The 23,063-nt window shown below is 43.0% G+C and overlaps 1 protein-coding gene across 1 annotated transcript in view; it reads left to right on the top strand.

The window, feature by feature from the left end:
* Positions 1–23,063, top strand: part of smg1 (SMG1 nonsense mediated mRNA decay associated PI3K related kinase) — a 95,740-nt gene that overhangs the window by 58,410 nt on the left and 14,267 nt on the right. The window contains exons 34-50 of the mRNA XM_078284825.1: positions 1,681–1,899; positions 2,474–2,654; positions 2,990–3,151; positions 3,268–3,485; positions 5,102–5,256; positions 6,630–6,852; positions 7,217–7,463; positions 8,409–8,638; positions 9,681–9,932; positions 11,583–11,721; positions 13,265–13,374; positions 13,607–13,825; positions 15,393–15,586; positions 18,116–18,288; positions 19,156–19,435; positions 22,066–22,338; positions 22,755–22,989. Of these exons, the coding sequence (XP_078140951.1) occupies positions 1,681–1,899; positions 2,474–2,654; positions 2,990–3,151; positions 3,268–3,485; positions 5,102–5,256; positions 6,630–6,852; positions 7,217–7,463; positions 8,409–8,638; positions 9,681–9,932; positions 11,583–11,721; positions 13,265–13,374; positions 13,607–13,825; positions 15,393–15,586; positions 18,116–18,288; positions 19,156–19,435; positions 22,066–22,338; positions 22,755–22,989 (3,510 nt within the window). The remainder of the gene's footprint in view (positions 1–1,680; positions 1,900–2,473; positions 2,655–2,989; positions 3,152–3,267; positions 3,486–5,101; positions 5,257–6,629; positions 6,853–7,216; positions 7,464–8,408; positions 8,639–9,680; positions 9,933–11,582; positions 11,722–13,264; positions 13,375–13,606; positions 13,826–15,392; positions 15,587–18,115; positions 18,289–19,155; positions 19,436–22,065; positions 22,339–22,754; positions 22,990–23,063) is intronic.

Below are 23,063 nucleotides of genomic sequence, written 5' to 3'. Positions count from 1 at the left end.
TCCATTGCCAATAGATCACGTTGTCCCAGCGCAACCTGCATGATCAAATCCTAACTTGGATGTATTGGGTCCTGTTTTTTTCCCATGGCGCAAATTCAGGTCAGGCAGGCAGTCAGTCAGGTAACGCTTAGTGAGATGTCGCATCGTGAGATGGCCTCTAGTCCCTTAGTCTTTGACTAAGTGATGGCCTCTCGCCTATGGGCTAAATGCCGCTACACTGCAACTAAATATGGTTGTCACTTTTCATTGTAGTGCTTAATCCTGTTAAGTTCACACACAGTTAGGTTATTAAGGAGAGTGGCAACCGCACTCTACAACAAACTCACTACCTGAAAATTTGGGTATTGACTACCGAATTTGAGAGCGGATTCGGTTAGTCCGAGTAGTGTGTACCAGAACCGCACTGGAGAACTGGTTGTTATGTGACGTAAGGCACAACATTCGTTACCTTACATAACATTATCATTGTTATTTTGAAAGAGAATGGAGGTAAGTGTTGTGAGACATTCTCAAATTTTCTATCCAGTCTGTTTCCTCAACATTGAGGTTGTTCCTACCAGTTCTGCGGCCTTGGGCCCAAATGTTGCAGTTAAAAGTGTCAAGTCCATGCGGTGGAAAAAGAGAATATGACGCCGCTGTCAGTGGCGGTTTATTAAGATCTTATGGATACATTGACGCCTCTGGTTACTGGTGTTACTGGTGTCAAGTAAACCGAAAATACAGGCAATGGTAGCCGCCATATTGGTCTGAGGTAAACGTTACTATGGTTACAGACATTCTTTACAACCATCGCGAGATCGGAGGAGTGGAGTGACTCCTGTTTCCCGTACATACACAGTCTGGTAATTTTACTCGCTTTACTCGCTCTGCTCCGGTGTGTACCAGACATATCCAAATTCACTCTCACTCATAAATGCGGTTGTCACTATTTATTTTACTAGTTTGCGCTGAGCCCCACTCCGTTCCGTTAATTTACATACATCCATGTCTTCCATTGCCCTATAAACTTTAATGTTGGGTAACGTTGATACATGTGGTATCTAAGTGATGTTAGTGGAATTATTTAACCGATAACCATGTCGTGATGCTTCAGTGCAGTGAATTGAATTGAACACGCGCCGTGGGTCTGTACAGGATCTGTGCTTGTTCTTGTTTCTGTTGAATTTTATTCTTTTTCTTTTGATTTAATATTTAATGGACTGTAAGGTTACATGCATCTGTTGTCAATACACAATGCTCTTACTTTGAAGCATTGCTTAAAGGTGCAATAAGTACTTTTATTGCCCCATAGCACAACAGACCATAATATATCTGCAGGAGTTGATAGGGTTGTGGATCAATACCAATGACTCAAAGGTTGCTTGGCCAGGTGTTCTGGCAGTGCAATTCATACTGGTCACCGTTAGAGGTGATAGATGACTTAATACCCCTTTAATAATATCTCAGTGATATTACCTTGTCATTAGGCATCAAGGATAAATGTACAGTGCAGTTAGGAGTCACACAGCTGTATGATGAAACATTGAGTTTTGTTCATCGTTCCTTTTCCCGGAAAAATCTCTCCAACTCTCTCAACCCTCTCCAAGGATTTCCTATTATTTTTATTTTTTATTAACGGCTCATTCATGAACAGTGCAGATTGTTCTGATCCTGCTCTTTTTTTTTTTTGGTGCATGTCAGGATGAGGACATGGCTCTACAGCAGGATGACGAGGAGGATGACATGGTGGATGTTATCTGGCGGCAGCTGCTTGCCTCCTGCCCCTGGCTGGGCGAGGCAGGCCAGCTGGTCACCGACGGACTGATCCATGTGTGGAGACGCGTGGTGGACCGCATCTTCAGCCTCTACCGGGTCTCTTGCCGGGCCTACTTCACCTTCCTCAAGCTCAATGCCGGACAGGTTAGGCTATGACACACCATCTGCAGGACTATTGCAGGGCACTGAAATTGTTTTAATCAGGGTGTGATTTTCGATGGGGGTGGGGGGGGTGGGGGTGGGGGTGATTTCCCTTCCTCTGCTTTTGATTTGCCTTCCTCTGCTTTTGATTTCCCTACCTCTGATCATTAAATTCAATCGCCGGTGGGGACACGCTTTTTCCCCCTCTCTGGTATGTTTTATTAACTAACCCTCCCAGGGATTGGTTCTTTGGAGTTCTAAAAAGGGCAAAAAAGACCATAACATTTCTCCAAACAGCTTGTACAGCCAAGTGTTCTGAAGCCAAATGATTGCACCAGAAGACCTATATTTACATCAGTATTTCACTAAAACTCCCCTTCCCCACTGTGATCAGTAGTATCATTGTATCTTATCTTAAATAGGCTGCTCTTGATCAATCTGTGTTGCATGTGATTGGCTACTTGTAACAAACCCTGCCCCTTTCATGTGAATGCACTTTGTTGAACTTGCTTGGAAACAAATTAATATTCAGTATATTTCAAATCCCAAAATCATCCCAAAATGCTGTTGTGGTCAGGTCCCTATCGACGAGGATGACCCAAAACTCCTGCTATCCAATCAGAACAGCAAGCAGAGCAATGACGACGTGATCGTCATGGCGACCTTGCGTCTCCTCCGCCTGCTGGTGAAGCACGCTGGTGAACTGAGGGAGGGGCTTGAGCTGGGCCTAGCCTCAACCCCCACCGCACCCTGGAGGGGTATGCTGCACTGCAAAACAAGCATCCCCACACACATTCTTTAAATGGGAACTAGTAAACTAAAAAAAATAAAAATCCTGTTAAGAATAATATATATTTTTTTTTTAATACTTTTTTTAAATTGTCATCATAACTTTGCAAACATACATCTTAGTGCAACACATCTTGATGACATTTCTTTTTGTGTGTAAAGGTGGAGACCAATGTGTGAGAGAAAAAAAAAAATAATAATAAAATAATAATAATATGTATACATATATAAATAATAATAATAATGAAAAACGATAGTTATAATAATAGTAAAAAAAAAAACTAAACATGTTTGGCCTCCTCAGGCATCATCCCCCAGCTCTTCTCCCGTCTGAACCATCCAGAGGCCTACATCCGACAGAGCATCTGCAGCCTGCTGTGTCGAGTGGCCCAGGACTCCCCACACCTCGTTCTCTACCCCGCTATAGTGGGCTCGCTCTCTCTGGGAGGGGAGGCCCAGAACACTGGTATTTATCCTCTTCTGTTCACTCTGTACTCAGTCAACCTGGGTATCTGCAGCTTTTGGCTTTGTGAAACCTGCAAATCCCCTGATGTAGCCATTGTTAACCAAATTTGTTGACAGGGAGCAAGCTGCCATCAGCCTTGCCCACCTTCCTGGACAACATGCAAGGGGAGGGCCTTGGTGAGGAGGACGACGAGCAGCCAGAGAGCAGTGGGCAGGGAGGAGCTACAGAGGAGCTGGCAGCACTCTGCTCCAGTCAGGACCAAGCCATGATGCATGACTGCTACAGCAAGATTGTGGAAAAGCTGTCATCAGCCAACCCCACCATGGTGTTGCAGGTAGGAGGCTGCACAGAATTACAACACTCATAGTAGTAATAATAATAATCATAATACTATTAGTATTAACATTGTATTTCTCAATGTTATTATTATTATTATGCTGCTTCTTCTTCCTCCGAGGAAATCTGCCTTCCCATGCATGAAAATAAACAAAACTTTGCACATAGGTCCAGTCCCATGCCAAACTTCCTCAACTGGCATTGGGGGCCAATAGTCCTGATGGGGGCGCTACAGCAACCGTCTAAAGTTCAAAACTTTGAAAATTCATTAAAAATCAGTCGTACGTGCTACGGCTTTGCAACTTCAACCTCAATGTAGGCCCAAGTGTGAGGAAACTTTCGTAAACTTCGACCTAGCGCAAATTATGAAGTCCATCACTCTGTTTTTCTCAAAAACTGTAAAACTAATTAAACCTATCTCCTCCCACATTTTTTGACACCAATTGACACCAAACTTGCTACACAGCATCTTGAATGTCCTCCACAAACGATCCAGCCAGATTTTTGAAATATCAAAAATTGAGCTCAGTGCATCAAAATGTTTTGCTGTAAACACTACTGTAAACAGCTAACTACAAATTCTCGCTAAATAAATCTCCAATATTCATGAAAATAAATTACAAAATTTTGCAGTCATGGTAGATAAAATTTCAGAATTGTATCTCAAAAACTGAATTTTTGCAGTCAATGGAAATAGAGCATCTTTAAGCATCAGTTTTTCACTTATGGAGCAATCAATCTTTGTAATAATAAATTACAGACATCTCTATGTTGTCTACATGAAGTACGCAAAATCTTTGAAATCTGCCTTTACATGCATGGACAGCTGTTATCGGGCACCCTGGTGGTTGGCTAAGTCATGTGTGAAGCCACCTCTAATTTTCCCACTTCTCAGGTAGCTCAACTCGATCGCAACTTGCCATTGGTGGCAAAGGTTGTGAGTTCGAGCCCCGGGGGATGCAGAATGAACATGCTTATGCCTACTCAGGCATTGTGCTGTGTGAATTAGAGACACATGATTTCAAAGATATTTTAATGATACTTATGAGCCGGGCAGTTCTGCTGATGGACCCTCATGTATTTGTCATTTGTCTTCCTCCTCTTCTTCTTCCTCTTCCTCCTCTCCATGGAAACAACAAAGTGTTGTTTCCCTGGAGAATCATGGACTTTCTTTAAAATGCTTTAAAAGGAGACATTGTGCCAAAAGTTCTTGTCTTCCTTTGGCGTGGTGGAAATAATACGAGTGTGGCATTGCGCCACACCAGAATGTTAACAGCAGAAATCCTGCTCCAACCATGTGCCATCGATAGCCATGTACATGCAGGTGCAGTGTGCAAACAGTACAGCAGCTGTTTTCTTTGATTAGTTCCTCCTCCTCCTCTCTGGCTGAAGACGTGTTAGTCAGGGATATCAGCTGCTGTAGTGTTGGGTTGACATGAAAACATGCATACACATGGGTCTTGACAGCACGTGGTTGGAGACCACGCTCTGAGCGGACAGTGTTGTCTGCCCTGAGGTGAAGTATGTGTGTTTTTGGTCTTGACCAGCCAGTAACCAGTTGTGGTATTGACCGGCCACTTAACCAGCTAGTAACCAGTCCTGTGTGTTGACCAGGTCCAGCAGCTAGTGGGCGAGTTACGTAGGGTGACTTTACTATGGGATGAACTGTGGCTGGGCGTCTTGCAGCAGCAACACATACATGTCCTGCGCAGGATCCAGCAGCTGGAGGATGAGGTCAAGAGGGTGCAGAACAACAATACACTGCGCAGGTGAGACTCATTCACTTCTATTTGAAAAGTTTTGCTCCAAAATCAGACCCCCAGGCTATTTATCACTAATTGCAGAGAGGTACAGTAACCTCTTAAAACAGAGTAAACCATTGGTTCTCAACTATGTGCCATGCCCAAGAGTGCAGGTGTTTATTCCTCCAACCAATTACTACAGCAGCTTATTTCACAGAGTAACACACCTTCAACCAGAAAGGAGGAACTAATCAGTTAAATGAGCTGCTGTTGTCTGATTGGCATGAAAACCTGCATACACATGGCTCTCAGTAGCACATGGTTGAGAACCACTGAAGAGAAAAACCCAGGACACTTTAGCATCTGTTCATTTGAAAATCCTACTGAGTGACATCACTACAGGTAACCTGGACAGCCAGTAGCTGATGGGGAATGCACCTACACAGGGGTCTGTGTCCCAAATATAACACCATAGTGAAGCATTGATGTGAATTGATTAGAAGCCTCAGTATTTAGAAATCATAGGTTCAGCAACCATCAGGCATGGAAAGTTTTCACCTTTCTGCAATACAGTATTTGCCATTTTGATCCCATTGTTTTCAAAAATACATTAAAAACAGCTTGCAGAGACATACTGCTGCTTTGACGAAAAATAATCCATAATTTTAAAATACACAAGTACTTTATAACGGCACAATCATTGCAGTTGCAATCACATCAAAAGTAGTTCCATTCTGGCAGAACTAAAAGTGAAGAGATTATTGCATGTATTTGCCTCCAACTCACGCTTCAGGATTTGTTTTGCCTCTTCACTGCCACCAGAAGTAATAGTGCACAGTAATGGAAAAAGTGAAAATAGTCCCCATTAAATGCAATAATTAGCTACATGATAAAGTCATGTTTGGAAAATCTGCAATACACATGCTATTCAACATGATGTATTCCGTTAGTCAAGGTATGTCTCTGTGAGATGATTTTACTCTATTTTTGAAAACAGTGGCAGCCTATGACTTTTGGGACATAGGGCAAACCTGCAGAAGAACAGACAGCAGTAGCTTCTGCAGCTTCTAATGTGGCATATACATTAGTAGGTTTAGATATTTCATGGGCAATAATGGCGATAGGAAAAAAGTAAAGTTACACTGGTGTTACTCTTTAATATGTATTTTTTACCCTCCTCTACTCATTCCCTTTGTAAATTGTTCATCCTTTGAACCAAAGTTACCCATAGAATGATTTTGTAGTGACATTAACTTGACCTAAAGAGGTATTTTTTGATATGTTCTCCTTAATTTTTTTTTTTACTAGAAATAGGCTTTTCTTGCATCCTTTAACCACAGACTTCAGTACTTGAACCCTGTGAGTAATTATCAGTCAATGCACTCTGCCTTGCCCTGCAGAGATGAGAAGATTGCCATCATGCGCGAGAAGCACTCTGCTCTGATGCGTCCAGTGGTGTTTGCACTGGATCACGTCCGCAGCATCACGGCAACTACGGCAGAGACGCCACATGAGACCTGGTTCCAGCAGACCTATGGTGATTCCATCACGTCTGCCCTGGATCGACTGAGAAATCCCCACAACCCGGCCAACCCCGCCAGCAGCTGGCTGCCCTTCAAACAGGTGGGTGCGCACACGCACATTTGTATGAGGTGTTGGAAAAGCTCATTGGCAACCATTATTTTCTTATTCTAATATCTATACTATCTCACAACAAAGTCAAACAAGTGTCCCACACAGTTGACAACTATAGCACTAAGGATGTAAAACTTTGATTATGGCATACAACTGGTGAATATCTACATGTTGTCTTTTTCCTTTTAGGTTTAAGTTTTTCTTTTTCTAAGGGGACTCGGTGATGGGGTGGGTGTGGGAGTCCTAGACTAAATGTGAAAGAAAATGCCATGATATGATCATTATACATTGTACACCTGTGTCTTTTCAATAAATCGAATATGTTAACTGAGTGTGTTGGTGTGTTGGTCAGATCATGCTGAGCTTGCAGCAGCGCGCTCAGAAGCGAGCCAGCTATCTGCTCCATTTGGATGAGATCAGCCCTCACCTGGCGTCCATGACCACGACAGAGATGGCCCTGCCAGGCGAGGTGTCGGCAACGGACGCCGTCACCATCCAGAGCGTGGGGAACACCATCACCATCCTGCCCACCAAGACCAAGCCCAAGAAGCTCTTTTTCCTGGGCTCAGATGGACGCAACTACCCTTACCTTTTCAAAGGTGGGAGACCAACTCAAACACAGTAACACACAACATCAGTGTGTTTGGCTACATAGTGGACATATAGAGGTCACCTTCCAAAAATTGTAGCGTTTCTGGAAAATGATTAGGTTGAGCCAGGGTCTGAAATCACCACCCACCAAGCACCAAATGCCGTAAAATGCATCTTTGGTGGATAAATCAGTAACAATCACCCGTCACAATGGCCAGTAACCTTTTGAGACATTAACATTTCAATGCTTCGTTTATATACAGTCTTAGGTCTTTGCCTGTGAGCCAATCAAATCAACAATCAAGATAAACAATGTGGTAGTGAAAGTGGTAGCGTCTAAACTTCCTGGATGGTTAACTAAAAGAAAACTTGGAAGTCCCCATGAAATGAACTCCCATTACTTTGACTTCCTGGAAAATGGAGTATCTTTAATGGTGACCTCATGCTGCACCAGTAGGCAAAAATATAAACTGCCTTTTCTCTCCCTGACTGCTATTCCATTAGTTTACATCCTCACTGCATTATGTCCCACCTCAAAATCCTGTTTCAACAGGAACTACATCAAATCAAGGAAGTAAAGATGCCATTTCATGGGGTCTTTAATGTTATGCCCATCTAGCGTCATATAGCAGATGTGCGGCCACCAAAAAGAGAAAATGAAGATCACCACAAAAAGGTCCACTGTATGAGTGAGCAAGTTGTAAATTAAAACTCTAGATCTGCTATTGTCTCTTTATTGAATGTTTTACATTTTAGTGTTCACGTAACTGATTTTATACAGGAAATGGCATTGAAAATGCATAGAGTGACATATTTATATGACAAATTTGTATTTATTATTTTTGCTGGTGAATTTTGTTTGTTGGCAGGTCACTGTAAATTAATTTCCGACTCTGGGTTCAGGGGGGCCAAAACAAGCTGATGCACGATGAGTGACATTTTTTCTCTCTCAGGTTTGGAGGACTTGCACTTGGACGAGCGCATCATGCAGTTCCTGTCGATTGTCAACACCATGTTCACCAAGGTCAACCAGCAGGAGCAGCCACGCTTCCACGCCCGCCACTACTCCGTCACGCCCCTGGGAACCCGATCAGGACTCATCCAGTGGGTGGATGGAGCCACGCCCCTCTTCGGCCTCTACAAGCGCTGGCAGCAAAGGGAGGCTGTGCTGCAGGCTCAGAAGGTAAGCCTGGTTTCTCTTAACACTGTGAATACTAAGTGGACATAAACTACAACAGGTGAACGGCAAGCAAGTGATTGGTTGATTTGTTTTTATGCCTCCGCGCCGGCAACAGCCGTGGCCGGAGGCATTATGTTTTCGGGTTGTACGTACGTCCCATTCTCGTGAACGCGATATCTCAGGAACGCCTTGAGGGAATTTCTTCAAATTTGGCACAAACGTCCACTTGGACTCAAGGATGAACTGATTAGATTTTGGTGGTCAAAGGTCAAATGTCAAGGTCACTGTGACCTCACGTCCGTCCCATTCTCATGAACGCGATATCTCAGGAACGCCTGGAGGGAATTTCGTTACATCTGGCACAAACGTCTACTTGGACTCAAGGATGAACTGATTAGAATTTGGTGGTCAAAGGTCAAGGTCACTGTGACCTCACAAAAGACGTTTTTGGCCATAACTCAAGAATTCATACGCTAATTATGACAAAATTTCACACAAATGTCTAATAGGATAAAATGATGAAGTGATGACATTTTATATCCAAAAGTTCAAAGGTCAACTTCACTGTGACATCATAATGTTTTGCTTACCACTGTAGCTGAGAAAACGATCTTGGGTCAATCCTTTAAGTTGACCTAATAATCACATTAATTATATGTGTTCAATAAATAAAGACTGTCCTTGCAATGATAAAACAAAGTTTATTGGCGGAGGCATACAACCACGAGGCGGTTATTTCTAGTTTAAAGCTGCACTAGGCAATTTTTACATGTTTGCGGCCCTGCTAATGACAGCAAGAGGTCACTGTTTGAATATTGATCACACATATATATACATGTATATGTGTGTGTGTGTGTGTGTGTGTGTGTGTGTGTGTATATACTGTATGTAGTAGTTTTTTTATGGACAATTCCCATTAATTTGTAATGTTTTATTCTGTTTATTGTGTGTGTTCCTGATCACATCCCTGGAAAAGTGTCAAGCCAGTACTACAGAGTTACTAGAACATTCATTACATAAATAGTCTTTCCTCCGTCCTCCCCAGGCCCAGGACTCATTCCAGCAGCAGCCCCAGCCGGTGCCCCTGGTACCCCGCCCCAGCGAGCTCTACTACAGCCGGATTGGGCCGGCGCTGAAGGCGATGGGGCTCAGCCTGGACGTGTCGCGACGAGACTGGCCTCTCAGCGTCATGAAGGAGGTGCTGAAAGAGCTGATGGAGGCCACACCCCCCAACTTGCTGGCCAAGGAGCTTTGGTGCTCCTGCACCACACCCAGCGAGTGGTGGAGGGTCACTCAGGTAACATACAGAGTTAGGATAGACTTGGTATGGGATGGGTCATAAAAAAACTATTTGAATATTAATTTGTGGGGATTGTCAATTTTTGTAATTAGGCTGTCATTTATTTATTTATTTTTTACAATGGTAAGATGTGTCATTTAAAACAAGGGCTTCTGCAGCCATTAAATTACTCTCCTCCTCTCTGGTGTTGTTACCTCCACCAACAAATTCGGAAGTAAGTTATGTTTTCAATGTTTTATGTTTTGTCTGTTGATATGTTGATACTCTTAGTGTTTTTCTTTTAACAATTATTTTATGAAGGATTCAGTTAAAGTAATGTAGTAAGTCATAGAACTTGCAATCTTGAACTCCTGACTCCTGCAACGTATTCTGTGACTCATATATGGTCTTGAGGCAGTACGCCTAGTAGTCCACTCGAGGTCAGGCAGGGTGATTGATTCCACCATATGAATGATGACGAATTAGGCAATATTGGCACCAGGATTGCAGCGGTGATGAAAATTCTGGCAGCCCACCGCTGTCAAATGAATATATAGGAAACACTGGGCCTTTTACAACGTCATCACCGGAGTCTTGGTCATCCTGCAATCAACATAATGCTTAAAGGCAGACAATTCTGTGTCTCACAATGACCCATATCAATACACATCAATCATGTGTGTGGAATAGAATTACCACTCATATAACAGTTAACATAACTTAAAGTTAACGTGACAGTCAGTGCTATTTTCTAACTTGTAACGTTACCAGTTAATGTCAGCAGCTTCAGGTTAATGGATGTATATTTTGTGCTTGGTGTGAATAAGAACTTTAATAGTTGAGTTGAGAGTTGTATTGTGGGTTTGGATTAAATCAGTTATGATAGGGCCACTTCGTAATTAACAGATGCCCATTTTTGATAAGGGAGTAGAAAATAAACTGTCCCAAATGGCCTCCATTTTCCCTCACTTCTCTCCTTCACTCTGTTCCTCCCCTCGTCTCCTCATGCATTTGCAACACGCATTTTTCCTGTGTAAATTTGGTCCAAAAGTCACATGCACTCACAAGTAGCACCTTTTAGTTTTGGTCCAGTCGTCCTGCTAGGTTCAGAGGTTTTGGCAGCCGGGGAGAGACAAAACAAATTATTTTCCAGTCCCTGTAACTTAAGTTTAGCATGATGAACTTGTCTTCGCTCTTTGCCATAATTTACCTTCTCTGGTGCTCATAACAGTTAAGAAGACATGAAGAAATAGGAGAATATGAGCATCAGTCCAGACTCTGGTTTGCCCTTGCTTCATTTTGTTACGCTAGGCTTTCCAAGCATGAGTAACTGCTGGCTATCAGTCAATCCATCACCTTATACCCATAAAACCTTGCATTTTGGGGTCGTTTTCTGTAGTTGGTTTGGATTATGTTCTAACTCCTAACAGACCGCACCACAGACCTGCATTTTCAGGTATCAGGTATGTCAGTTGATACAAGGGTTAGAGACTCATTCGTAAAATGGAGATGTAAAAGGACACTCAGGTGTGTTTATAGAGGAGTTTCCCAGAATGAACTAAACACATCTGCAGTCTTTGTGGATGTGTTTTCTACCACAATCTGTCCAAGTAAAATGTTTAGTATGCAGATATATTTGGCTGACATCCCCTCTCTGGTATGTTACAGTCCTATGCCAGATCCACTGCTGTTATGTCGATGGTTGGGTATATCATCGGCCTCGGCGACCGTCACCTAGACAACGTGCTGATTGACATGACAACCGGAGAGGTGGTGCACATTGACTACAACGTCTGCTTTGAAAAAGGTAAAGCCTTTGAGTAAGCAAAACCACTTCGTCTCAGTAATGATGTGCCATATGTCTTCAAGAAGTAGTGGAGCTGCTTGTTGAGATGACATTGGAACTTTATTGATCCCCGTGGAGATGGGGGTCGCTGCAGCAGCAAATAGTAATAGAATACAACAGGGAAGAAGGGGCTACAAACGTATGCAGCTTACAATTTCAACGCATTAAATAGACTATTTGGGTGGGAAGTATGGGTTACACCGTTATATCAGTCTGCCGATATTGGCCTTTCAATAAAAATCAAATATCAGCCAGTCAGTGCAATGAAACCTGTAAGACTCTGTTAACCCACTCTGCTAACCCACCTAAAAGAATTTAATGAATCTGGGTTTCATTGTGTTTTAGTGTCCCATGATGTCCTAAATGCTGTTTCAGGCTTTTCCAACCTGACAAGAATACAAATCTTGAGTCTCTGAATCCTCCTCATTATTTGGGATATTTTTTTTTTGGTATGAAAGTTGTCAAATTTAAATATACAGAAAATTGTCACAAAATATCAGCTATCGGCAGCTTCACTTCAAAAAAATATTAGCGTCTTGATATCAGCCTTGAAAATCCCGTATTGGTTGAACCCTAGTGGGAATTATGGGCAAGAGTCTAGATAACTTATAATAATACAATATAGTGACCAGATTTGTTAGTTCATCTCCATATCATTGAGAAACCAGACACAGCAGCTCCTGCACTCTTTTACACTATTTTTTATTTTTATTTTGCTTCCTTTTATTGCTTATTTTATATTCTGTTTGTGTCTCTATATTCTATTTGTCTTTTTCCCTGGTGAATCTTACTACTTTTGCTACAGCAATGATCTAATTTCCCCACAGGGAAATACAATTATTGATAAAAGATAATCAGCGATATCAGACCTTATAATCAATCCGGAATTAAGCTCCTTCTGGTCCATTCCGTAGCTTTTCTTTCTAAAGCTACTGAATGGCCCGGGAGGGACTTCATTCCGGAGCGGAATTTGACAAGCTTTAGAAAAGAGGTGAAAACAGCAACACAGCTGGCCCGTGTGTGTGGTTATTGGTTTATATCATTATGTCTCAATGAAATCTCCACATAGCACACATTAGTTTCAGGATCGGTTATAAGGTCTGATATCACTTATTGCAGGTTTAAGACCACACTTCCCATGAACCCCATTGCTTCCAGAGAAAAAAGATCCAATAAGTTTACTTGCCAACCAAGGATGATAATTGGATGATGACAAGAACAAATGGAACGTCCCAAGTCCAGCCACCATCATGTTTACGATAATTTTACTCAAAATTAAAGTGCCTAGGCTTTACTAATGTTAAAATGATACAGGTAGCACCTTGTAATGATCCCCATGGGCAAATTGGGTCGCTGCAGCAGCAAATAATAATAGGATACATCAAAGAATGGGATAAAATAAGAGGGCAAAGAGGTTTTGCCTAATTGGTTTTGCAAAAATGGAAGGCTGGTTTTCCTGGTTGAATTGCTGAGTGTAGCTTTAACAGTGTATGTGCATCACCAGGGAAGAGCCTTCGGGTGCCAGAGAAGGTTCCATTCAGGATGACCCACAACATCGAGACTGCCCTGGGAGTCACCGGGGTGGAGGGCATCTTCAGGCTGTCTTGTGAACAGGTCAATGTCACATCAAGCACTACTGGGTCCCATATCACACTACCTTTTTTAATGGAATATTGAATAAGTAATGTTTCCAGTGTATAAGAGTGTCCGGTTAATTATTTGATGGTACTGCTTCACTTTGGGAGATTCTAATTCTTAGTCTGTGCCATTCACCCTGCTTTCTTTTGCTGTATCTTGCTGGCGGTTGAGGCTGTGCTGAGTAAACAAGTCAGATGTGTTGTTTCAGGTGGTTCAGATGATGCGTCGGGGCAGAGAGACCCTGCTGACCCTGCTGGAGGCCTTCGTCTATGACCCACTAGTGGATTGGACGGCCGGGGGGGAGGTGGGCTTCGCCGGGGCTGTGTATGGAGGAGGAGGCCAGCAGGCTGACAGCAAGCAGAGCAAGCGGGAGATGGAGAGGGATATCACACGTTCCCTCTTCTCCTCAAGGGTGGCTGAGATCAAGGTGAGGCATCGCAACTCAGGAGACTAGGCCATAGGGTTGGACTGATGTATGGGTTTCAGTATTTTCCGCAGGTTGACAATTGACTTGTCTACTGGTCTAAACCTACAGTGACAGCAGTGGAATCCAGTGGTAAACAGGGGCAGTATGCTAGTCTCTGCACTGCACACATGTTAACTCTCCATCTGAGTGTTGAGCAGTTTTACACATCTCCGATTAAAAAGTATCAAGTTACTCTTTACAAATACCGTTAATACATGCGAGTTTGGAGCAAATTGTAGAATTTCAAGATTCACTTTCGTTTTGACGGGCGACTCGGTCAACATGACGTGATATGCACATAAAGGCCCTGACACACCAAACCGACGTCAAAGAACCAGCGGCGACGAAGGCCGACTGTTGCGTCGCCTCATGTCGCCTGCGTCTGGTCCAAAAAGTTGCACTTGAACACACCGCAAAGACTACACCCGACAGCCAACTAGCACGTACGTTCTGCGCCTGCGTGAGGGGAAATAACTCTCCATACCTTATGTCTGATAAGAAGTTGCAAATGGCACTGGCGTTGTCAGCCCTTGGTCTTTTGGTTGTGGAAGAAGAAAGGAAGAGGCGAAAAAAAAGAGAAAAATAAGGAGAAACCGCACTAAATCATGGATACTCCAGCGACAGGCTCAAGGGGCTTTCCCGAACCTGTGTCGAGAGCTGGAGATAAATGAAACCTCCGATTTTAAAAATTTCGCTCGGCTCTTTCCTGTTCAGTTCCACATGTTGAAGGAATTTATCAGTCCAATCATCAAGAGGCAAAACACGAACTACCAATCAGAGTGATCTCTCTCACCGACGGGCTCCGACGCCGATTCAACATGCTCAGTCGGCCGAAAAGCCGCTGACAGGGTCCGACTAGTGCCGACGGTGCGGGACACACCGCAAAAACTAGGGACACAGACGCTTACCGACGGCCCGACATTGGCCGACGGCCGACCGTCGGCCTGGTGTGTCAGGCCCTTTAGGCACAGCGTTAGAGATTGATTTAGATCAATTTCTATACATTGACCAACTTTTGATTGTATGGCATTTCTCTGCAGAGCCTGTGTGATTGTGTACGTCCCCGTCTCGCATGTGCGGAGCATGCGGCAGCAGAGCGAACAGGGAGGGGAGGGGCAGAGGAGGATTGTTTGCTCCGCTCTAGGAGTCCTCTAGTTAGTCAGTCACGGATGATATCCCTTTCTCAGATCAATCAAAAAAATTTAAATGATGATGATTTTCTCTGCTAAAAGTATCAGCTCAGAAGCAACCATAGGCAGGTGGGATCCAATGGTCCCCCACTGCTCAGACAAGGCAGTCTACGCATATTGGCCAGATGGTGGCACTATAACACATATGTTTACCTTTTGGTCCATAACTCTCATACGGCAAGTCCAATCTAACTCATACGTGTATACAAATTCATACTATTTTGTATACAAATGTCCCTGAAAAGATCAACTAAATGGAGTCAGTTCATTACTGCACACTAATGATCAGGAAGCAAAGTATTTTAATTTGATTAGTGTAATGTGTGGACCGTGTGCAGGTGAACTGGTTTAAGAACCGTGAGGAGATGCTGGCGGTGCTGCCCCAGGTGGAGGAGGCCGTGGAGGAGTACCTGGCCCTTCAGGAGCTGCTCTGCCAGGGGGAGAGGCTGCAGGCCAAGCTGCTGGAGGAGATTGCCTTCCTTGAGGGGGCCGAGAACCACCCTGACCACCTCATCCTCACCCTGGAGCAAAGGTCAGAGAGGGAAAGGACTGGTCACCTCAAACCTTCATCTTCATCATTTTCTTTTTATTCTTTTTTTCTTTTTCCATTTGTGTGTTTTTTTGTTTTCTTCTCATAGGACCATGTATTTTCATAGGTTCACACACACACACACACACACACATAGTAAGGTGTGATTTTGTTCATTAACGCTTAGACGTTTAGACTATTCAATTAAACTCTAAAAAAAAAAAGAGTAAAAAAATGCAAATGCCCATCCCTACTAGGTAGACACTCTGGGTAGATGACATTTCAATATATCTTGGGATGCGCCAGGTGTGTGGAACAAGATCTCTCTCATTAATGATGTAGAACTGGCTTGGAAATACTTTCATGATGCTTTTACTAATATTATAAATAAACATGCTCCCTCCCGCAAATTTAGAGTGAAAGGTCGAAACAATCCTTGGTTTTCCCCTCAGCTGTCCAGTCTACTAAAAGAAAGGGACGTTGCCTGGGCTAAGGCCAGAAAATCCAAATCCCAGGCTGACTGGCTGATTTTTAGACAGCTCCGAAATCGCTTTACCTCTCTCATCAAAAAGGCTAAATATGAGTTCTACCTTTCTAAAACTACTAGTAACTTAAATGATCCTAAGAAATTTTGGAAAGTAATAAAATCTTAATTTGGGAGTGTAACTACGAATGAGTTGCCAGCCTGCATTGTAAAAGACTCATGTACTCTAACTGATAAATCAGCCATTCTTAACTGCTTTAATGAACATTTTGTTTCTTCAGGTTCTTTATTTGAGTCTTTACATCCAGATCCAAAACAGCCTAATGAGCAGAGGGTTTACTCTTCACCACCCCCAATTAATTCTATGGTTCAACCATTCAATCTTACTCCTCTTGATGTGATAGAGGTCCATAGAGCCTTAAAGCAATTGGATCCTAATAAATCTGCAGGTCCTGACAAGCTTGATCCTTACTTTCTCAAGTTAGCTGTAGACTTTATAGCAGAACCTCTGACTCATATTTTTAATCTTACCCTTTCCAACAATGAGATTCCTAACATATGGAAATCTGCCTATGTTCTCCCTTTGCTGAAAGGAGGTGATCCCTCAGTTGTTAATAACTACAGGCCGATCTCTAAATTATGTGTTTTAGCTAAAGTCCTTGAAATGTTTGTTAGTGAACAACTTAAAGAATTTTTAGACACAAATGGTATTCTATCACAACATCAGTCAGGCTTTAGAAAACAACACAGCACAATAACCGCTGCTATTAAAGTGGTGAATGACATTATTGAGGCACTGGACTGCAAAAAATATTGTGCAGCTCTTTTTATTGATTTGATCGGACGGACAGAATGAGGAACACTCTGTCCGTCTGTCCGTCCGTCTGTCTGCACATGGGCATTGAGCATTGGCATAGGCAGGGACTGACGCAGCTGATTTTTCCATTTTCCCAAGTTTACGCTGTTTATGCGCCTTTTTGCCAAGTCTGCGCGGAGTTGTGGCGCGCGCATCCCCGGGTACGGACTAGTAGTAGGATTATTGATCAGAACTTGTCATTCAAATCACACATTGAAAACCTTGTTTCCAAGCTGAAACTTAAATTAAGTTTCTTTTTTAAGAATAAATCCTGTTTCTCCCTCCAGGCAAGGAAACACTTGATTTCGGCAACTTTTTTACCTTTATTGGACAGCGATCTGCTCTTTATGAATGCACCTGACCAGTGCCTAAAAAAGTTCGATACTGTATACCATTGTGCTTTACGTTTTATTACTGGCTGTGGCAATCTTGTACACCACTGTACTCTGTATGCTGCTGCTAAGTGTCCATCTCTGTATGTCCGCAGACTTTCGCATTGGTTGGCTTTTATATATAAATCTCTCCTTGGGCTGGTTCCTCCTTATCTGTGTACATACATGTGTAAAAACCAAAATCAATATGGCCTGCGCTCTCACGATATTCTACAGATGTTGGTCCCCAGAGTTAGAACAGAATTAGGCAAAAAAGCTTTTAAATACGCTGCCGCTTCTTCCTGGAATAATGTACAGAAGGACCTGAAATTGTCAGAGCTGATTACTATGGGGGAATTTAAGTCAATTTTAAAGGATCGAGAAAATAGTACTCTTGGTCAATGTGATTGCTCCTAAATTTTCACTGAAATCGTTTTAGAAAATTGTACCTGTTGCTGTTATATGCATCATAACTGGATTTTTGTCTTTGACCTTGTATTGCATATTAACTGGATACTGTGTTCTCTCGTTTGTAGTGTGTGACAGTTGTATTTGTCTGTTTGTATTGTTTGTGTCTATTGTTGTAACAACGTTTATGCTGCTTTCTTGGCCAGGTCACTCTTGAAAAAGAGATTTTAATCTCAATGAGACTTTTACCTGGTTAAATAAAGGAGATATATATATATATATATATATATATATATATATATATATATATATATATATATATATATATATATATATATATAAATAAACACTGCAGGCAACAGTGTGTGCCACCTGCAGTCTGAGAGCCTATCCATCCACTCTCATCTCCATAGGTACTCTGAACACACCCAGCTGCAGTCGCGGCAGCGGACTGTGCAGGAGGCCATCCAGAGCAAGCTGTCTGACCTGGACCAGTGGATCTCCCAGTACCAGGCAGCCTTCTCCAGTCTGGAGGCCACCCAGCTGGCCAGCCTACTGCAGGACATCAGCAGCCCCATAGACCTTGGTTAGTTTGTTCGATAAATGGGTTTGTTTGGTTAAAGAGACAACGTACACCGTTTTTAACCATCAATGACTTTATGTCACGTGCCGTTGCTTCACAGTAAAAGCCTTCTAGCGCTGCTTCGTTGCTTCACACGTTTAGTTGTATTACTGCCATTTTTTCAGTCCCTTTTTATTTTGTTGTATAATAGAGAAAATGTGAATCAATATTATGCACTCATTTATACAGCAGTGAAGCAACTTGCACAGAAAAATAATTGCATTCTGCATGTTAATTATTTTACGTGGTAAAAGATGTACTGCTCCTATAAGCCCTTTTCTTATTTATTTATTTATTTATTCTCTAGCCAAAACCCTTTTTCTTTTCTGTATAAATCAAAGTTAATTGATCAAAGATAATTGATCAGTAACACAAAGATAAAAATGATCTAAAGGAAAAATATAAATCTATTGTCCTCAGTGTTGTGGGAGCTGTAAGCAGTTCCCATCCACTTCTCCCAGAATGCCTGGAGAGAAAAATTGGAAGCTAAAGGGGTTAAGTACTTAAGTAACTTAAGTAGTGCTACTAGCTTTTGTGCTACTAAGATTTTCAGTGGTCTAAGTAGTGAAAAAAATTAGTCTGGAGCCCTAAAGTAAGCATAAGTCGTGTTAACACACCTAGATTTCTGCTCAAACTTTCGACTTATTAGAGCATGTGAACACCTTTCTTTCAGCTTTTTCAGACTGTATTTACAAAAGAAATGACATGGTGCAGTGCAGTAGTGTCAAGCCGTAGAGCGGATAGAAACAGGGTTATTCAAGAAATCACGTTACTTAAAACCAAAAATGCCATCATCTTATCCTCTCTCTCCTTGTTCTCTACCACACTCAGGTCCTCCCAGCTACGTGCCAGCCACAGCCTTCCTGCAGAACGCCGGCCAGGCCCACCTGATTAGCCAGTGCGAGGGCCTGGAGGCAGAGGTGGGCTCCTTGCTACAGCAGCGCCGTGGGGCCCTCCGAGGCTGCCTGGAGCAGCTGCACAGCTATGCCACAGTGGCTCTGCTGTACCCGCGGGCCACCTTGCTGCGCCACCGGGCACACCAGTGGAAGGCCTGGATGGAGGAACTGCTGCAAGACATGACAGTGGAGCATTGCCAGCACATCTACAGACAGTCAGTAGCCATGCATGCTTTCGTTTCTGCCATTATACAATATATTACCATCCTGAAATAGGCTGAGCAGGTGAAGCTATGGCCCCTTGTTAACTTAAGCTATTAAATCCACTTTAATCAGATGGAGATCTTGGCTTTAATGGAGGACATGGCTTTAAAAAAATGTCAAGCCTTAAGAAAGGGTCTGAAATTACCACCCAGCATGCGCCAAATGTCTTCTTTTCCTGTTCTCAAACTTTGTCCCTGCTGGCCACCGTACACTCTCTATGATCGTGAGCCAATCAAAGCAAAACAATGGCTCCTGATTGGCTGCCTGTTGCACTCTCCTATAAACAGTTCTACGTAACACAGACAGAAAAGGCTCTGGCCTAAGTGCATTATAACAATAACCATTTATTTACCTCTTTAGAAAGAAAATGCGGTAATAATTTTGAATTTAATATATTAATGGTATGAACATTTATAAGGTATGTAGTGATAGTAAACAGACTATTTTTTTCCTTTCTTCTAACACTGGGTTCACACAGGACGCTTAGCGGCCGCAGAACGGCCCCGAAGCGGAGGCCGCTTCCTTTTGGCGCCCATGTTAATGGGTCAGGTTGTTCACACTGGCCGCGGCGCACATGGAGCTCCGCTCGCGGCTCACAATCTGGAGTGCAAGTATCGGCGTCTGGTCTGTTTTCCCTGCGTGCCGCGGCGCGTATTTCACAGGAAAACACCATAGAAGTACACTATAGATGGTCCATTTTATCACTACAGAAGCACAAATATATTAAATGATCAACTTACCAGGCTCTTCACTGTTGTTGTTGTTGATTAATCCATCTGCACTGATTCAAGTTTTAAATGCAACACATTGTAGGATGATGATCTATCTGGTTTTGAATTATCACTTGCCTTTTTTGAAAATTGGGTCTGTTATTGAAATGCCACAAAAGTAAACAAGGATACATGTTTAGGTTTGTTTATTTATAGGCTACTTAATTTATTTAGGCCTATGTCATTATTTAGAGAGAGAGAGAGATCTAGGTCCCATAGGCTTCCCTAATTATTGCCTGATCACAAGTCACAACTCTGGTTGAGAAAACAAACAAATAAACGTGACTGCTTTGATATGAGGGAGTTTGTGAAGAAAGGAAATGAAGAATATGGAAGATATTAAGTTAATCCCTGATGTGGAAAAGTACAGTGAGCTGTCAGCATTGTTTCTACAAGGACAGCAGTAAAACAGATGAAGTTTTGGTGGCTATTGGAACACAATGTAAGCAGCCTACAGCTGTTTCCACGGGGTTTTTCTCCTCCTGAAGAGCAAGAGAGCTGCTGGTTGGCACGGAGAAATACGCTTTTGCTGTGAACAACCCAACTGCGACTTGCGCATGAAATCGCGGTACTTGCCCGCTACGCGTCCTGTGTGAACCTAGCGTAACATATTTTCATGGTTGTGTTCATTGTCTCCTGTTCCATTTCCATGAACACAATGCAAATCCAAGACCAACACGTTGTTGAATGACCAAACATTGCAGCACAGACACCAGTGATGTTAATAGAACCGAAATGTTTTAACTGCTTCAACTCTTGTTCGGTACATTACGTATTTCCAAGGTACCCTATTTTCAAGGTACCCTACCTTGGAAATAAGATGGAACGAACAGTTAGTAGATTATTTATTCAATCTGTTAGGGGAAAAAAACGAGATTGATATTATAGTTAAAAATGTCAGGCAAACAAACATCAGCAATTGTCGAACATGTGAGAAAATATGCAGATACTGTAAAGGAATAGTTCACCCAAAAATGAAAATTTTATCATCATCAGTATGTCCATATAATACACAGTGAGTAAGATAAGAGACATATTTATTTTCTCTGTTTTTATTGTGTATAGATGTACCCACCCATGTCAAAATTGTGTATTTCCACACTTCACAGACGCAAGTGATTTCGGCAAAAATAGACCAGAATCTGAAAAAGAATGAACTGGCAGAAGATGCCATGCGGCTCCCATCTGGTTCCTGCACTGCGTCCGCGCCTGGTAGACACAGCAACACCAAATACAATGGCTCTATGTTGGCTCCAACACACGGCTCAAACAAACGAACAAATGCATCTGGTTGGCATTGGCCTTAAACCTGCAATAAGCAACATCAGACCTCATAACCAATCCTGAAACTAATGTGTGCTATGTGGAGATTTCATTGAGACATAATGATATAAACCAATATCCACACGTGGGCCAGCGTGTTGCTGTTTTCATCTCTTTTCTAAAGCTTGTTGTCAAATTCCGCTCCGGAACAAAGCTCCTCCCGGGCCATTCAGTAGCTTTTCATTTTTTCAAAACTAGCTTGGCATCTCCCTTAAAAGTGGCCCTCACCCCCTCCCATTCCGGAAAAAAAATTCTCATAATGGCGGAATGGATGAAGCGAGTGAGTAAACTTGTTAAACAAGTAAACTTGCTACCTACCTCTTCACTTGTCATTGCGGGACACGTAACCTTCAGCGGGACATAGGCCAGGCCTTAGTAACCCTCGTAGTGCAGTGGCTTTGCTGTGCTTTATTTACAACTATTTTTGTCGCCCTCTAGTGGTCGGAAAATCGCTTATTGCACCTTTAAGAATCCTTTCCCCTCTCCAGGTACGAGGTGCTGTTTACCCCCCAGCCTCCTGCAGCCTCCTGCCAGTTCCTGTCCAGCGTAGAGTTGGCCCTGCAGCACCAGGCAGCTGACACCAACGGGTGGGTGATGCGCCAAGCCGAGCGGCTCAAGGCCGAAGGCACAACGGGAGCAGCCTGTGAGGAGCAGCTGCAGGAGATTGAGCGCTGCATCGCCGTCTTCCTGCGGGACAATGGAGAGCCAGGCTCCCTCAGCCTGGCTGGCATCATCACCTCTGCCCTCTGCACACTCTGCAGGTCCTATGGAAATAGCTGTTTTACACTGCCTTGTTAATCAGTGCCCACAAAAAGAGAGAAAAAGCTTATTGGTATAATAATTTGTGAGCCAAAATGAGCACAGCACAGGGTATCTGTGGGTCCTTTAAAAAGCCTTGAAATAAATCATAGAATTGTAAGGCCTTAAAAGTATTAAAATGTGTTAAATCCAGTTATTAGAGGTCTTAACGTTTTTCACCATGTAATGACAGGTTTCATTGTGCTGCATGTGCATAATCCAGAACAGGGATCGTAGTACAATATGCATTCTATCTACTTTACTAAACACAGCTGGATTTCATGTACCTTAAAAATTCATTTCCTGGTGTCATTTTGACACATTTTAGAACTGTTCATTAGCAGTGATGTGTCAATGTAGAGTCGTGTTTGTGTCCCAGGCGTAGTCTGGTGATGGAGGGGGCAGCGGCCAGTGCTGGAGAGCAGCTGTTGGACCTGACATCTCGGGATGGAGCCTGGTTCCTGGAGGAGCTCTGCAGTATGAGCGGTAATGTCAGTGCTCTGGCAACCCTGTTGCAGCGCTGCCTGCTCTTACCCCACGACCTGGAGCTCCCAGCACCCACAGCCATTACCCAGGCAGTCTATCTGGCCAACGCCGTCTACACCTGCCTGCAGGTGGGTGCAGCACCGACCGCACTGTGAATTCAATTACAAATGGAAGCAGAGCATTCACTTGGTTGGATATGGGC

Source organism: Centroberyx gerrardi, chromosome 7 (genome assembly GCF_048128805.1).
Source record: "Centroberyx gerrardi isolate f3 chromosome 7, fCenGer3.hap1.cur.20231027, whole genome shotgun sequence".
In the NCBI taxonomy this organism is placed as follows: Eukaryota; Metazoa; Chordata; class Actinopteri; order Beryciformes; family Berycidae; genus Centroberyx; species Centroberyx gerrardi.
The sequence above is the reverse complement of the archived record's forward strand: the minus strand, read 5'-3'. Positions and strand labels throughout refer to the sequence as shown.